At 44.9% G+C, this 17,135-nt stretch overlaps 1 protein-coding gene across 2 annotated transcripts in view; it reads right to left on the bottom strand.

Moving 5' to 3' along the window:
* LOC137375798 (slit homolog 3 protein-like) overlaps window positions 1–17,135 on the bottom strand; it is a 909,976-nt gene that overhangs the window by 851,244 nt on the left and 41,597 nt on the right. For both annotated transcript variants that reach the window (XM_068043263.1, XM_068043262.1), the window contains exons 2-3: window positions 15,899–15,970; window positions 11,267–11,338 (exon numbers count right to left, since the gene is read on the bottom strand). In XM_068043263.1, the coding sequence (XP_067899364.1) occupies window positions 11,267–11,338; window positions 15,899–15,970 (144 nt within the window). The remainder of the gene's footprint in view (window positions 1–11,266; window positions 11,339–15,898; window positions 15,971–17,135) is intronic.

The following is a 17,135-nucleotide window of genomic DNA, read 5'->3' on the forward strand; positions in this document are numbered from 1 at the left end:
CTCTCGAGATAAGGAGGCCCAAAGAGACTTAGTAAGTAACATGTTCTGTGCAGGCTATGCTGTATAGCATAGATTATACCATGTACAGTAAGTTAACATGTACCACATGTTATATTTTATGTGCAGTATCTTACCATATAATTTATGGTAAAACCAAATCAGAACTCAATGATGCCATTGATTCTCTAGCCAGCGGAAAAGCCCCTGGGAAGGACAGCATTACCCCTGAAATAATCAAGAGTGCCAAGCCTGCTATACTCTCAGCACTACATGAACTGCTATGCCTGTGCTGGGACGAGGGAGCAGTACCCCAGGACATGCGCGATGCCAATATCATCACCCTCTATAAAAACAAAGGTGACCGCGGTGACTGCAACAACTACCGTGGAATCTCCCTGCTCAGCATAGTGGGGAAAGTCTTCGCTCGAGTCGCTCTGAACAGGCTCCAGAAGCTGGCCGAGCGCGTCTACCCTGAGGCACAGTGTGGCTTTCGTGCAGAGAGATCGACCGTTGACATGCTGTTCTCCCTTCGTCAGATACAGGAGAAATGCCGTGAGCAACAGATGCCCCTCTACATTGCTTTCATTGATCTCACCAAAGCCTTTGACCTCGTCAGCAGACGTGGTCTCTTCAGACTACTAGAAAAGATTGGATGTCCACCAAAGCTACTAAGTATCATCACCTCATTCCATGACAATATGAAAGGCACAATTCAACATGGTGGCTCCTCATCAGAACCCTTTCCTATCCTGAGTGGCGTGAAACAGGGCTGTGTTCTCGCACCCACACTTTTTGGGATTTTCTTCTCCCTGCTGCTTTCACATGTGTTCAAGTCCTCTGAAGAAGGAATTTTCCTCCACACAAGATCAGGGGGCAGGTTGTTCAACCTTGCCCGTCTAAGAGCGAAGACCAAAGTACGGAAAGTCCTCATCAGGGAACTCCTCTTTGCTGACGATGCTGCTTTAACATCTCACACTGAAAAGTGCTTGCAGAGTCTCATCGACAGGTTTGCGGCTGCCTGCAATGAATTTGGCCTAACCATCAGCCTCAAGAAAACGAACATCATGGGGCAGGATGTCAGAAATGCTCCATCCATCAATATTGGCGACCACGCTCTGGAAGTGGTTCAAGAGTTCACCTACCTAGGCTCAACTATCACCAGTAACCTGTCTCTAGATGCAGAAATCAACAAGCGCATGGGAAAGGCTTCCACTGCTATGTCCAGACTGGCCAAGAGAGTGTGGGAAAATGGCGCACTGACACGGAACACAAAAGTTCGAGTGTATCAGGCCTGTGTCCTCAGTACCTTGCTCTATGGCAGCGAGGCCTGGACAACGTATGTCAGTCAAGAGCGACGTCTCAATTCATTCTATCTTCGCTGCCTCCGGAGAATACTTGGCATCAGGTGGCAGGACCGTATCTCCAACACAGAAGTCCTCGAGGCGGCCAACATCCCCAGCTTGTACACACTACTGAGTCAGCGGCGCTTGAGATGGCTTGGCCATGTGAGCCGCATGGAAGATGGCAGGATCCCCAAAGACACATTGTACAGCGAGCTCGCCACTGGTATCAGACCCACCGGCCGTCCATGTCTCCGCTTTAAAGACGTCTGCAAACGCGACATGAAATCCTGTGACATTGATCACAAGTCGTGGGAGTCAGTTGCCAGCATTCGCCAGAGCTGGCGGGCAGCCATAAAGACAGGGCTAAAATGTGGCGAGTCGAAGAGACTTAGTAGTTAGCAGGAAAAAAGACAGAGGCGCAAGGGAAGAGCCAACTGTGCAACAGCCCCGACAAACAAATTTCTCTGCAGCACCTGTGGAAGAGCCTGTAACTCTAGAATTGGCCTTTATAGCCACTCCAGGCGCTGCTTCACAAACCACTGACCACCTCCAGGCGCGTATCCATTGTCTCTCGAGATAAGGAGGCCCAAAAGAAAAAAAAAAGAACTTAGTAAGTAACATGTTCTGTTCAGACTATGCTGTATAGCATAGATTATACCATGTACAGTAAGTTAACATGTACCACATGTTATATTTTATGTGCAGTATCTTACCATATAATTTAGCTAATTTTGACTATTATCTACAGCATATTGTGATACTGCACTTTTGTATTCTCCCATACGACTCTAGTGCTCATGAAATTTTGCAAGACACCTTCAGTTTCTCTGCTAATATTAATAATTATTAGCCTATTACCTATATTCCACTATCTCTACCATGCCCACTAGAGAAGGACAGAAAGCAGCTTAATGAAATTGTGCATATTAAGAAATTAAGGGCACTGGAACCTCAATTATCCATACTGCCATTAACCACACCTTCAATTATCTGCAAGAGTTTCAGTGGGAGTTGCAAGACCAGTCAGAGTAAGAGCTTCGTCTTGCACTTGAGCGTTTTGAATTGATTTTCACAGACACTGGATTCTTGATCCCACGGGATAAGAAGTTGTTATCTGAATGTCCAGCACCTGATAGAATTTATTAACCTTGCACCTCTGATACCTGGTGTTAGTGAAGAGAGCAGTGGGAATTCGAGCCTTTGGTCTGGAAGACCAAGGAGACTTGGATTACTAATACTTTTCTTCTTCAAGAACTTTTCAAATGGAAAACAATACTGAGAACTTGATTAAGTAATCTAATCAGAACAATCAGAAACAAAAAATTCACTGTGGCAGCCTAAGTAGAGGGGACTCAATTAACTGCCAATTTGCATTATCCATCAGGAGGAGGTCTGTTTCATTATGGCAGATAATTGAGGTTCCCCTGTTAAATTGGCATCATATATTAGAATTGATAACAAATGGCTGGGAGTGATTCAATCGGTTACATTGCATTACTACCACATAATCTCCCACCAGCTCTCTATTATCCCGTGTTAACTTTTAGTCAGCAGGATGGGAGATGCAAACAACACTATTTATTCAGTCTGTCACAAACATAATAATCCATTCTTGAAATAATCAACAAATCTGCACAATGCTCCACCAAACTTTTACAGACGTGATTTTCTAAATAAAGGAATACTTCCAAAACCTAAGATCATACAGCATGTTACTGAGGGGGAAAATGTGTTCACAGAATCCAAGAATCAGAGAGCATAGAAGGAGACCATTCAGCCCATCGTGCCTGTGCTTGCTCCTTGAAAGATCTACCAATTAGTTCCACTCCCCTGCCCTTTCACTATATCATCTAGCACTGAAATTCTTTCCCCTTCAAGTATTTATCCAATTCCCTTTTTAAAGTTACAATTGAACCTGCTTCCACTGCCCTTTCAGGCAGTGTACTTCAAGTTGTAACAGCTCACTGTGTGAAAAAAAATTTCCTCATCTTCCCTCTGGCTTCTTTGCCAAATACTTGAAATTTGACTCCTCTGGTTACTGACACTCCCGCCAATGGAAATAGTTTCTCCTCATTTACTCGAGAAACACAAGAAAGAGAAAGGAATAGAAGGATATGTTGATAGAGTTAGAGGACGTAATGTGGGAGGAGGCTTGTGTGGGGCATGGATGGCCTCTTTCTGTGCTGTTAATATTTTTTAACACTTTGCTTGCTTAGTCATTGCACACCACAGTGTAAGAATTCCATTTTTGTACTTGCCAGCCCACAAGCATGCATGCATGCATTAAAGAGAATGGGTGGAACATTATGGGCTGGCAGATACACAAGCAGTATTTTTCACCTCTTACCTCATCAGAGGCATGTACCATGTGTGGGAAGTATACACCATTTATATGGTTGCCTGCGGTAACTCAGCAAAGATGGTGATAAAAGATTGGCAGTTCTGTTTATCATCAGCACAGCTCATAAACACTATAGGCTCTGCTGTGATGGGCAAGTAGGTTGTCCCATTTTACCACAGAATGGGGATACAAAATGGTTAACACGGCAACTGTTGGGATGTACCTTTAAGGGGCATATCTAAAACTGCTGTCCATCATCAGACAGGATGTGATGTATATACTTATGGTGATCATCAGGCAGAAGATAGGAGCATCCCTAGAGGCCAAACATGTTAATTTACCTCCCAGTTATTGCTATATATAGTTTCATCTTTTCAAATAAAGAACACACCTAACTGAGTTACCAATTCTCTTTGTGTCGCTGGTCATAGAGTCTTACAGCACAGAAACAGCACTGGTTGGTGTGTTTGTGCAAAGCAGAAGACACAATATGGTGGCAGCTGGAGGTGTTTGAAAATTTGAATTGAAGATTTTGCAGAACCTGCAACACTGAACCCCTCCACATGCAACCGAATTCAAGTGTGTAGAAGTTTGAAGACCTAGCAAGTACATCTGCAGTACTTATAGCAGTGTGAGTGATTCTAAAATGTATAGGCATCCATTCCACAGAAGAGCTCATCTTGCTTCAAAAGCCGGCATCGGGCCCCAGTAAAACAACTGCAAAACCGGGGGGGGGGAGGTGTCAGTCTGACTCCAACTGCTGCTACAGCTTGCGAAGGGTAAAATTTTAAAGAACTGACTCCGTGAGGTGTGACACTGGGTATCAGGCCATTGGATTGGTGGGGGGGGGGTGGGGGTGATGGCAGCGACCAAAAGTTTGCGACAGGGGTCAAAATAAAAAAGCAGCAGCCTTCATTGGCTTTAATAAGGCTGAAAAAGATCTTCATCACAATTTAAAATATTGGTGTCGAAACGCAGCTTCATGGTTGGGGCCTAGCAAAAGTGCAGGACAGCAGCAATAGCGTCATTGACCCTCAACCCAACAACAAGATGTGACCATCCATAGTACTGCAAGCCAGTGGAGCCACAGAATGTAACCTCTGAAGAGCTGTGAAAGCCTGATTATTTATTGTTTCTGTCTCAGATATAACTGAAACTCCTGCCAATACTGATAGGATGATAACAAAATTCCCATCACTGAATTGGAAGACGGCAGACCTCCTCACTGAATTCAAATTGTTCAGGCAACGGATGGAACTATGTTTTCTGGACCTGGCTGTCTCTGAACCAGACAGACAAGCCATCAAAGTAAAAATAGTCATAAGAAACAAAGGTCTCCACAGACTGAACATATCAGGACGGTTGGAGGACGACCTCAAAGATCCAGGCAAAATATAGTCTACTCATTTAAGAGTTAAGCTCAACTTCTGCATACACCGTCTCGGGTTTATGTCTTTCAGACAGCAACCCAAGGAGACGATAGATCAGTTTGTGAGCTGGTGCAGAGATAAGGGGCATGACTGCGACTTTTCTGGGGCAAAGCTGGCTGATGGAAACATCGAGCCTGTGATAGCTTCGAGCCCTATCGAAATATTTCAAAAGGATCTGTTGGATCAACCCAAAGGTTACAGCTTGGAAGCATTGCTCAAAAGTGGATGTAAGTATGAAGCAATCCTGATGGGTAGACAGAGTTTACAGGCTCTGTGCATGATGTCCACCATTGGCACGGTAGCCAATTCAAACAAACCTGGTAAGCCAGGCAGGCGGTGCAGTCTCATACTTGCATCCAGAAATTGTCCAGCTTTCCACAATATATGTAAGGCATGTTGCACCAGAGTACACTGGAAGTGCCAATGCAGGAAGCCAAAGCAAGAACAGATGGCTTGACACCAGGACAAGCCACTGTCAGATGCAAGACAGGTGAAGCATTCCAGCAAGGGGGTGGAATTTTATGCTCTCCCACAAGGCGGGTTTGGAGCTGGGGTGAGCATAAAATCGAGTGGGATGGTGGCAGGGGGGTGGGGAGGGGGAGAGGATTCCCTCCACCATCCTGCCTCTGCTGAAATTCAGTGCAGGGTGGCAAAGCCTGCGATTGGCCTTCTCACCTCGCTGCCAATTGAGTCCATTAACTGGACAATTAACCCCCAATTAAGGGCCTTTTCCCATCGCAGCTGCAATTATCTGTGTGGCGGGCAGCCCTGTCACTGCACGGGAAGCATGATAGGAAAAACTGTGCAGGCTGCTTCCCGGCTCTGGGGTGGGGGAAGTGTGCGGTTCCTCATTAAAAGGCACAGTGCCTGAATGAGGGACCTGTCATCGGGAACGGGCAGGACTGCTGAAGGCCAACCGCCCACCCTTGCTGCTGAATCCCCTCGCCCCCTACCCTACGACCCCTCGCGTGACCCCTCCTGCCCTGATCGACTTGACATCTGGCTCCAGCGACACTCCTCGGTCTCCAGGATGGTCACATCCAACAGCAGCTACCGCCTCCATGGTGGCGCTGCAGCTGTCGGCCTCTGGTTGGCTGCCAGCTCTCCAAGGGCGGGACTTCCGACAATGGGGTCTGAGATCTGATGGAAGGCCTGCCGCTGTCCACTTAAGTGCCTGAGTGGTACTAAATTTGGTGGGCCTTCCGGAATAGAGGTGAAGCTGAGATCTCAGCGTCAGTTTCTCCTGACATCAAGATCCCATTGCCAGCATAAAATGCCCCCCAGGGAGCATACCAAATATCACAAACGGCAAACCTATGAAATGACCAGCCAGACTGCAAGGTTGGATAATGAGGATGACCGCATTGATACACATGGTGGGCCGGCATTCCATACAGTCAACATCACAGAATGTGCTGACACCATTGTCCATCCTAAGACTTTGCCACTATTCACATTTCTGCCCACAGAAGCCTGGGAAACATATGCTGCAGACACAAACCAATACAAATGCAAGTTTTAATATTCTTCCACTTCGCATACTGAAAAGCACGTAACCACAGAAGTGGAAAGTAATGGCTCAACCAACCACTGTCAAGCTCGCAGCTCGAAGGTTCTGTCCCTGGGATCCATCACACTTGAATGTCACTACAACAACTCACCATGGTCATCCCAGATATTCTATGTTGTGGACACCACAGGTCCAGTGATTTGCAGGCCTACCGGCGTGCAGAGATGTGACCTTTGTTACCATTCACTGCATCGAAACGACAATGGCAAAGACAACACACCACAAGGACAATCCTATCACTTTCGTAACCAACCATCATTATACCTGGATAGGTTCAACAGGATTGGCAGTTTCAAAGGTGATGCAGTACGTGCTGATGCTACTCCTCCCTTCGATCCGCACGTAAGCATAGCATCCATATTCTGAGAAAGCTGATAATATAACTGGATATGATGGAAAAAGATGGCATAAACCGTAAAGTCCAGTACCACACTGATTGGTGTAGCTCCATCACATGGTATTGTTAAAAGATGGCTCTCTATGAGTTTGTTTAGACCCAAGGTATCTGAATGCGGCACTGAAATGATGCCCACATAAAATTCCTACCCTTGAGGAACTAAACCCCAAGTTTGTGAATGCCAAATGTTTCCCTAAACATGACGTTAAAAATGGATACTGGTCGGTGTATATTTGGAGAAGCCCTCTCAGGAACTAATGACATTCCGCAGTCCGTCCAGGTGATACTGTTTCTAACGATTACTATTCGGGCTTTCCATAAGCTATGATCTTTCCCAGCAACACATGGACCGTATTACATGTGAGATTCCAGAATGCAGCTGTAGAGTCGATGGCATCGCTATTGTTGGCCGAACAAAGTGGGAGCATGATCAAAATTTGCACCTCCTAATGGAAGCAGCATGTCGAGAGGGACTCGTGTTCAACGGTCAAAAATGCAACATCAATGTGCAACAGATCAACTTCTTGGGTCTATATATTCAGGTGCTGGCATCGGTCCTGACCCTTCCAAACGTTAGTGCAATAGCCAACCCAAAAGATGAAAGTGATCTTCAACATTGCTTAGATTTATTCAATTTTCGTTCACCAGACATACTGAATTTTGCACAAAAAGCCTGATCTCTTTGAGAACTTCTGAAAAAAGAAGTCCAGTTTATCTGGCAGGTGAACCATCAATATACATTTGATGAGCTCATGAAGTCATTGACCAAAGGACCATCAATACTTCAATTCTACACCCCAATTGAGTTGCCAATCTTCTTCGTGTGTTTCGTGTGTTTGTGGAAAGTAGAAAATGCAACAGCAACATAAACACGCTGTTCCCTACAAAACATGCATGAGGCCTTCACTTAATGTGAGCTCTGATTACAATGGACATTCAGCTTCTTTGATTTTGCATTGAAGAATGGAAATGGAAGGGTTTTAATCAACCAAAGGTTCTGTATTCTGTACACTGGTATGCTCATTGTCGCCATTAGCAGAGTGATAGTGGTGTAGCTATTAAACAGTAAACTGATCTTTTCTGCTGCCCCTTAATGGCTGTTCTGGTATTCAATGTGGTCACCAGACCTCAAACGCCCATTAATGTGGAGTTGAAACATCATAACATCATTCTGGAAAGAAGTGGTTCAATTCCAGTGAGAAATCCTTGAGCAAATTGTTGCACAGGACAAAGCTTGCCAAGTACAACAATCGATCGAGGCCTCAATCTCTGGCACCAAGATTTTAAAATGACAACAACTTACATTTATATAGCATATTTAACGTAGTAAAACATCCCAAGGTAAAGTCAATAACAACAGTGATATCAAATAAAATACCAAACCACAGAAGGAGATATTGGATGACCAAAAACTTAATCAGAGGTAGTTATAAGGCACATCCTAAAAGATGAGAGAGGTAAAGAGTTGGAGAGGTTTACAGAGCGAATTCCAGAGCTTAGGGCCCAGACAGCTAAAAGCAGAGCCAGCAATGGCGAAGCGATTAAAATTGGGGATGTGCAGGAGGCCAGATTTAGAAGAGTGCAGGGTCTCAAAGGCTTGTAGGGCTGGCGGAAGCTACAGAGATAGGGAGGGGTGAATCCATGGAGGGATTTTAGAAGAAGAATTCTAAAAGGAGGTGTTGTGGAATGGGCAGCCAGTGAATGTCAGCAAGCACAGGGGTGATAGGTGACTGAGATTCAGAGCAAGTTAAGATACTGGCAGCAGAGTTTTGGAGGAGCAGAGGTTTATGTAGAGTGGAAGATGGGAGACCGACCAGGAGTGCATTGGGATAGTCAAGTCTAGAGGTAACAAAGTCATGGATGAGGGTTTCAGCACCAGATGAGCTGAGGCAGGACTGGAATTGAGCGATGGTACGCAGGTGGAAGTAGGCAGTCTTGGTGATGTTGTGGATATGTGGTCAGAAACTCATCTTGGGGTCAAACATAACACCAAAGTTGTGAAAATTTTGAGCCCAACCCATTGGTCGCTTCACCCAATGAAGAAAAGACATTGCAATGGCACTAACCACTAAACACTTATCATAGAGTCATAGAGTTTTACAGCACAGAAACAGGCCCTTCGGCCTAACACGCCTGCGCCGACCATCAAGCACCCGTCCAAACTAATCCCACTCCCCTGCACTTGGCCCGTATGTTATGGCATTTCAAGTGCTCATCTAAACACTTCTTGAATGCCGTGAGTGTTCCTGCCTCTACCACCCCTTCAGGCAGTGTGTTCCAGATTCCAACCACCCTCTGGGTGAAAAGATTCCTCCTCAACTCCCCTCTAAACCTCCTCCCTTTACTTTAAATCTATGTCCCCTAGTTATTGACCTCTCCGCTAAGGGAAAAAGTTTCTTCCTATCTATCCTATCAATGCCCCTCATAATTTTGTATACCTCAATCAGGTCCTCCCTCAGCCTTCTCTGCTCTAAGGAAAACAACCCCAGCCTATCCAGTCTTTCTTCATAACTGAAATGCTCCAGCCCAGGCAACATCCTGGTGAATCTCCTCTGCACCCTCTCCATTGCAATCACATCCTTCCTATAGTGTGGTGACCAGAATTGTACACAGTACTCCAGCTGTGGCCTAACCAGCGCTTTATACAGCTCCATCATAACCTCCCTGCTCTTATATTCTATGCCTCGGCTAATAAAGGCAAGTGTCCCATATGCCTTCCTAACCACCTTATCTACCTGTGCTGCTGCCTTCAGTGATCTATGGACAAGCACCCCAAGGTCCCTCTGACCCTCTGTACTTCCTAGGGTCCTGCCATCCTTTGTATATTCCAGTGCCTTGTTAGACCTCCCAAAGTGCATTACCTCACACTTTTCAGGATTAAACTCCAACTGCCACTGCTCTGCCCATCTTACCAGCCCATCAATATCGTCCTGTAATCTAAGGCTTTCCTCCTCACTATTTACGACACCACCAATTTTTGTGTCATCTGCGAACTTACTGATCATACCTCCTATATTCACGTCTAAATCATTAATGTACACTACAAACAGTAATGGTCCCAGCACCGATCCCTGTGGTACCCCACAGGTCACAGGCCTTCATGTAACCTTCATGACTTCTGATGCCAATGCTCCATGAGAAAAAAGACAAGTGAAAGAGGTGAAAGAGATTACCTTCTGATATATGATAAATCTGTTTACGTGATACACAGAGCTGATTATCAGAAGGGATCAAAGCAGAGTGGAATCTTCAACAGAGGCACAGTTAAACTTACACTTTAAGAGTAATTGCACCTAACTTAGAGCTTCTAGGTATATTTGTTCACAAGAAAATATTGAGAATGGATGCTGAGAAGTTGCTTCCCTGGCTGGGAGTCTAGAACTAGGGGGCATAATCTCAGCATAAGGAGTCAGCCATTTTGAACTGAGATGAGAAGAAATTTCTTCACTCAGAGGGTCATGTATCTTTGGAATTCTCTACCCGCCAAAGGGCTGTGGATGCTCAAACATTGAGTATATTCAAGGCTGAGAGCAATAGAGGTTTGGACTCTGAGGGAATCAAGGGATATGGGGAGCAGGCAGGAAGGTGGAGTTGAGGTTGAAGATTATCCATGATCTTATTGAATGGCGGAGCAGGCTCATGGGGTCATATGGTCTATTCCTGCCTCTATTTCAGATGTTCTATGAACAAACTGACAACTGAAAAAGCAATCAGTGAAATGGTCAAAGGAAGAACTGTACTATTTTTTAAGATAATGGCAAAAGAACAAGGAAAGGTGTCAATGGGACAGGGTCACAGAGCCTGCTATATCAGGAGGATGCAGAAAAAGAGTCAAGATTCATACTGTCCTGCGGAGCAGACAATAATCACAATGTCAATCGCAAAAGAAGAATGAAATTTTGAGCAAAGAGAGCAGAGAATGGGACAAATCAGTAGTGGGTCTGAGAGTGCCGTTACATGGAAGGGTCTTAGTCTAGTTGTAGCCTCTAGCTCATACTTCATTCCCCAGACTTGCAACAGCTTCTCATGGGACCTTCCCTGCACATGAAAAGAATGCTCTAGAAGAACATGCAAGAATCTGAAACCTTTTATGTAACTCAGAGAACAGATAGAGGAGAGAGGCATGCAAGTCATCAAGTGTGCCACAAGAGCAATTGGTCAGTGAAGGTGTGCAAAGTAACTCACAGTCTTTCTAATTGCTTCAGATCCTGAAAGGCTCCTCTTTCAATTATGTTGATTTGGTTCTCCTCAAGGTGTCTGCAACAAAATAAACAAAATGGTCAGACTTGGGATTTTCTTTTTCTTTCTGTTCTTGTCCCCAGAATAAGGATGATATTAAATAATCTGTGACAACATGTTGTGACAGGGCAATGCATCTAGTATAACAACCCAACTATGACCATAGCCTTCAGACTCAGCACCAGAAATGTCAGCAATACTAAGACACTCATGCCACAACTTTTCAAATAAAAAATAATTTTTGATCTTCATGGGAAACCTTTCCAATGACTCTCAAAAATTTTGCTGTAGCTGAACCTCTACTTGCATCTTCCAACAATCCAATTAACATAGTTGGATACCAAAGAGAGTTATTTTCTTAAAAGAGGGTGAATTCCAGTGACATCAGACTTTTACATGTGCAACTCTGGGCAATATTTTGATGAAAATAGTGAGAGATTATACTTGTGTTCCCAGAAAGGTATTTTTTTATTCTGATATGGAGGGTGCTGGACACAGGAACATTCTGCCTTGACCGTTCAGCATAGGCAAGGTACTCCAAAAATTGTCCCTTACCTCCAACTTGTAAGTCACGGGAAAGCTAGTGCAAATAATGGGCCCAATGGCTACCAGAATCTGGATTAAGACTGCAGTTCTGTTAACGTGCAGGATTTCATCAGGAATTTATTCACTTTTCAATATTATGTTTAATGTTTGCAATTCAAGGGTAGGAGAGAGAGAAAAAGAAATCAACTCCCTCCCTCCCTTCTATCTCTGAAATTATGAATATTAAAACAATAGTGCAAAAGCAATGCCAAGGCTACCAAATTCATTCATGTGTGGGATTAGCCCACCCCCTTACAGCCCCCTTCCCAGCTCCCCCTCGCACCCCCTTCCCTCCACCCCTCCCCCTCGCTCCCCCTCCTCCCACCGGCATCCTCCTACACCTGTGTAGGGGCCCTAACAACCCCACTGCCTTGTGAGCGTCTCGGGAGAGACCAAAGCTAAGGGAGTAAACCCTAACAGAAAATCCAGAGCGGAACCCCGTAGGCGGTCATGTGTCACCTTTGGCATGTTTCCGGCAGTTCCTGCAGCCATACCGGTGCCAAACGTTGTGCTCTGCACTCCTTTGGACCCCACCAGAAAGGCCGAGAGGGGGGTTTTGACGCTTGGGCAACTCTCAACCTCCATACATTCGCCCAGGCATGCGCCATGGAGAGGTCACTCCATAGTCGCCTCACAGCGACCGAAACAACACGGAAGGCAGCAGTTACGGGAGATATTCATCCTATTAATATGGGCTGTATTCAATAACCAGAACTAAAGAGACAGTATTCTAAACCATTGTACCACCCCATCCTCTCTAAAAAAAAAAATACCAAATCGCAACTTAACTGGCTATTTGGAAAGGATTAGTTTGTCCAATATCTTTACTGGTTGTATCACACATTCTTTGTGCGTTAATGCTAGAAGGACAGTGTCGGCAGCACCTACTTAAGGTGGCCTCAATTCTTTTTACAATGGCAGTCATAACCATCATTAACACACAGTCTGATTTTGACTTGCATGTTTTAAAACAATTTCTTTTAAACTCTTGACAATCTTCCCTTGATAGCCTTGTACTTAAAGACAGTGCATGGAGGAACACCAAACCATACAGAATACAAGGTCACAGGTTTGTATTCTGCCCTGTGCTGAATTAGCTGATCTCAATAGGTTTTAAGGGGCATTGCTGCACTGAAGCAGGTAATGGTTAACTTAGAAATACATGCAAGGAGCAGTACCATTTGATGTACAGATGCAGCGGTTACCTGCACCTTTTATGTATATGTTGCAGTAGCCATTATGGAGCATCTGGGCATAGCTATTGCCACAGTGATATTGTATATAAAGCATTCTTGTTTAACCAATCTTTTATGAGAGGTAGAGCATGACAATTGGCTCCTGTGTCCTTGTGTGAGGGAGGAGTAGAATTAGCAGAATTTCTGTTCCATATTTCTATCCACTGGCTTCTGCTGGAAATTGTGGCCATGTGGCTGTTGGGCAGGAACAAAACAACAGCCCTTAATGTAATGCAGTGATCCAAAGGGCTTTGCAGAATCCAATCACAAAATACTGGCTAAAGTTGGGGATGGGATAATTGAAGAAATAACTTATCTTTAGCAGTGTTTATTTGTTGTCTTGGGAGGAGAGAAAATCTAGGGGCTACCAGATCTAGGACGTCTTTTATTTCATTGTTCCCTCTTTGCTTTTGCTGTACACTTTATATGGATTTTGCAATTATAAATGATGGCGTCTGTCAGCATTCGGCATTATTACTCTTTGAACCTGACAGCAATTTCTGCCGCCCGCACATCCACGGAAATCAGAAATTGTTGTCAGTGATACTCTGCTCCTCCACAGGGTGCACTGTTGCAGCTTTCACTGCTGCGATCAGTACAGAAATCAATGATTTTACATGAACCACAACTTCTTATGCATTATTCCCGCTGTAAAAAGCATGGAAAAAAGTAATACCTTGTAGAATGAGGTGCAACTGAGTTTTTAACAGGGTACTGACTCATAATTACTGCTGAACAACCTACCTGGCCCTGAAAAACTACGTTTAGAAATTTGGGACTGGATTTTGTGCCCACGTCAGGGCCCCCGGCACCGGGTCAAAATGACAAGGAGAATCGCGCCTCGGCCGGCTGGCGCCCCCCCACTTTAAAGATGGGGATCCCACCTCTAAGAGCTGCCAGCCAATCACAGGACCGGCAGCTCAGCAGTACTGGCAGCGCCACTGGGAGCAGTGGCCACTACCAGTACCGTAGGAGGCCTTGGACCCAAGCCCAGCACTGGAGCCCGGATCCAAGGTAAGTGAGGCGGAGTCACTGGGTCAGTCTGGAAGGCCGCAGCAAGGAGGTGGGGGGGACGGTGGGCCTTAAGTGCATGGCATGGGGGATTCAGCGAGTTGCACGTTTTCCCAGTAGAGGCCATCCATGAGCCACAGATTGCCACAGAGGAGGCCCTCCCGCCGCTCCCAAGCCCACAGGGAGGTCACCTGATAAAGGTGGCCACCCTATTTTCTTCTGCCTGCCCTGCTCCCTACAAAATTGTATTGTGACAGGGAGGTGACAGGGAGGTGACAGACCCTCCACCCCCCCAAATCCCATCGCAATTCTATGCCCTCCCCGCCTCCGTCTTGGGGTGCCCATAAAATTCAGCCCCTGGTGTGTCATTCCTTCCATTCATGGTAAAAATTTCATAGATTTTTAAAATAATAAAAAATGTTTTTTTAAACTTTGTTTATGATATTTCGGCATCTGTGGAAAGAGAAGCAGAGTTAACGTTTCGGGTCAGTGACCCTTCTTCGGAACTGACAAATATTAGAAAAGTCACAGATTATAAACAAGTGAGGTGGGGGTTGCCCAACCCCCACCTCACTTGTTTATAATCTGTGACTTTTCTAATATTTGTCAGTTCCGAAGAAGGGTCACTGACCCGAAACGTTAACTCTGCTTCTCTTTCCACAGATGCTGCCAGACCTGCTGAGTGAATCCAGCATTTCTTGTTTTTGTTTCAGATTTCCAGCATCCGCAGTATTTTGCTTTTATATTATTATGATATTTCGGCTTTGACTTTTATCCCATTTGCATGTCCCAATCTTTAATTCACTTTTGTAAAATGATTAAAAGGTGAACGATAATTAGTGCTTTTTTACTTCCTGGTTTGCTAGCTGTGAGGATTCTTCAACCTGATTGCCTGCTCAGTTTACTTGACTTACTGTTCCTGAACACCAGAAATTCCCAAATAGCTGGCATCAGAATGAAATTGACATTGTAACAGGGGAAATTGACACCACAGATCTTTGTGGGCAACTTTCTTCGAGGTCAGCGCCGAGATCACAAAATCTGTGCCAAACTAAATGCAGACTGAAAAGCAGTGTGGAAATGTTGCAACGGTACTGCTATTTTGCCAGGTATTGTTCACAATTTGTGTGCACACTGAGATCCCTTTAATCCAAACTGTTTGGGAAAAGCAGGTTGTAATAAGTGCAAAATTCAGATAACTTGTTGCATATGATTTTCAAAGATTGCAGTCTACTAAATAATATTAATTTAGCACATAAAGCGATATGCAGCATGATGAAATGATCATATACATAAGACACACTGGGGGGTCCAGCTGGTTTGGATAACTGGTCAATTCAAATGTACTGAGAAACTTTACCATTTTTCCAGGAGTCACAGCACATTGCTTGCAAGTTGTTATGTTTGCCTCTAACATCAAAGGCAGAAGTGGTCTCTCTGACAGAGACAAGGTGGGTAGAGTGGGTTACTATGCTGATCATGCATCACTGGGACCTTGGCTCCTATCCAGCCCAGACAAAAGATACAAAGGCCTCTCTTTGATGACTGAAGAAGACAGTTTAAGCTGTCTTAACACAGTTCTTGAGAGCATCTTTGGTTTACCCCACAAATATCTGGTCTCATAATTCATAGCGGCACAAAGAATGTGGAAAGAAAAGACAGAAAAGAAAATAGGTTTTAGCTTTGTGGTCATTTGTAAATTAATGGCGGTGGGGTGTGGGTCAAACCTGATCTGGATTTCACTTACAAAACTCGAAGATTCTTCAGCCCAATGAAGTCGGTCTTGGAAATGCGTGTGATGTTGTTCTTGTCCAGATCACTGCAAAAAAAGAGGGCTTTATAAGAAACGGGGCATGACATGAATGAGTGTTCCGAAACAAAGGAAGGTTTATCAAAGCCACATAAATTGCGTCAAAATTCATTATGACAAATATTCCATATAACTCTTCTCCTTTTGCTAAACAATAAAAGGTTCACCAGACATTTTCCGTAAAGACTTTGTTCCTTTAAATGGTTGTCTTAATAGTTTGCCACTTGGTAATGATATGACATACTATTGCCTCTTTACCTGTATGACTTCACTTCGGCCAGATTCAACATACCAGAAAAAAAAATTCAAGGGATGAAATGAGTCTATGCCAGCAGTACGAAATGGGCTTCTAATGAAACGGTAGTCAATTTTTCACCGCACTTGAACTTCTTTCCAATGAAATTCACAGAATGATAGTTCAAACTAATTTAGGAAACTCTTAGGACTGCATTTTACCAACCCCTCGACATCGGGGGTCATGGCGGGGTGGGGGGGGGGGCCCAGAAAATGCCTCCGGGAGAGGCCCGCCACGGGCCTCGATGGCGGGAAGGCCCCGCCCCATATTACTAGGGGCAGCAAGGCCTCATGGCGGCCCCCCTGCCTCTTGGCGATGGGAGTAGGATTTAAATATTTAAATGAGTGTAAATTAATGAATTAATAACCTACGTGTTCCCATTGGCCGTCCCGCTGCGATATTGAGGTTGGTTGCCAGGAGATCTGGTTCGGAGATCTGAGGCAGAACTCTGGTTGGGAGGGAGAAGCAGGTATGTTTTCAAGGTGGGGATGGGGGAGCAGGGTGATATGATTTTAATTGGTCTCGGGGTGATGGGAAGGTGTAAGGTTTAAGGTGTGTGAACTTTGGGCGGGGTGGGGGGAAGGTCAAGAACACAAGGTAAGTATTTAGGGTGGGAGAGGCTTTGAAAAAGAGTATTGTTATTAGGAGGGGTGGGAGAGGGGCTGGAAACATGAATGTCATTTTTTAAAATCAAATTTATTGAATTAAATGTAAGGGCTTTAAAAATGGTGTCGGCACCTGCGCAATGGCACCGGGCACCGTTGCCGGGGATGGACCGCCCGCCCCCTACCACGTCATCAGGGGGCTGGGGGGACGGTTCGCCACAGCCATGTAAATGAGCCGCCGCTCGACGGCGAGCTGGTAAAATTCAGCCCTTAG

This window comes from Heterodontus francisci, chromosome 12 (genome assembly GCF_036365525.1).
Source record: "Heterodontus francisci isolate sHetFra1 chromosome 12, sHetFra1.hap1, whole genome shotgun sequence".
NCBI classification, from domain to species: domain Eukaryota; kingdom Metazoa; phylum Chordata; class Chondrichthyes; order Heterodontiformes; family Heterodontidae; genus Heterodontus; species Heterodontus francisci.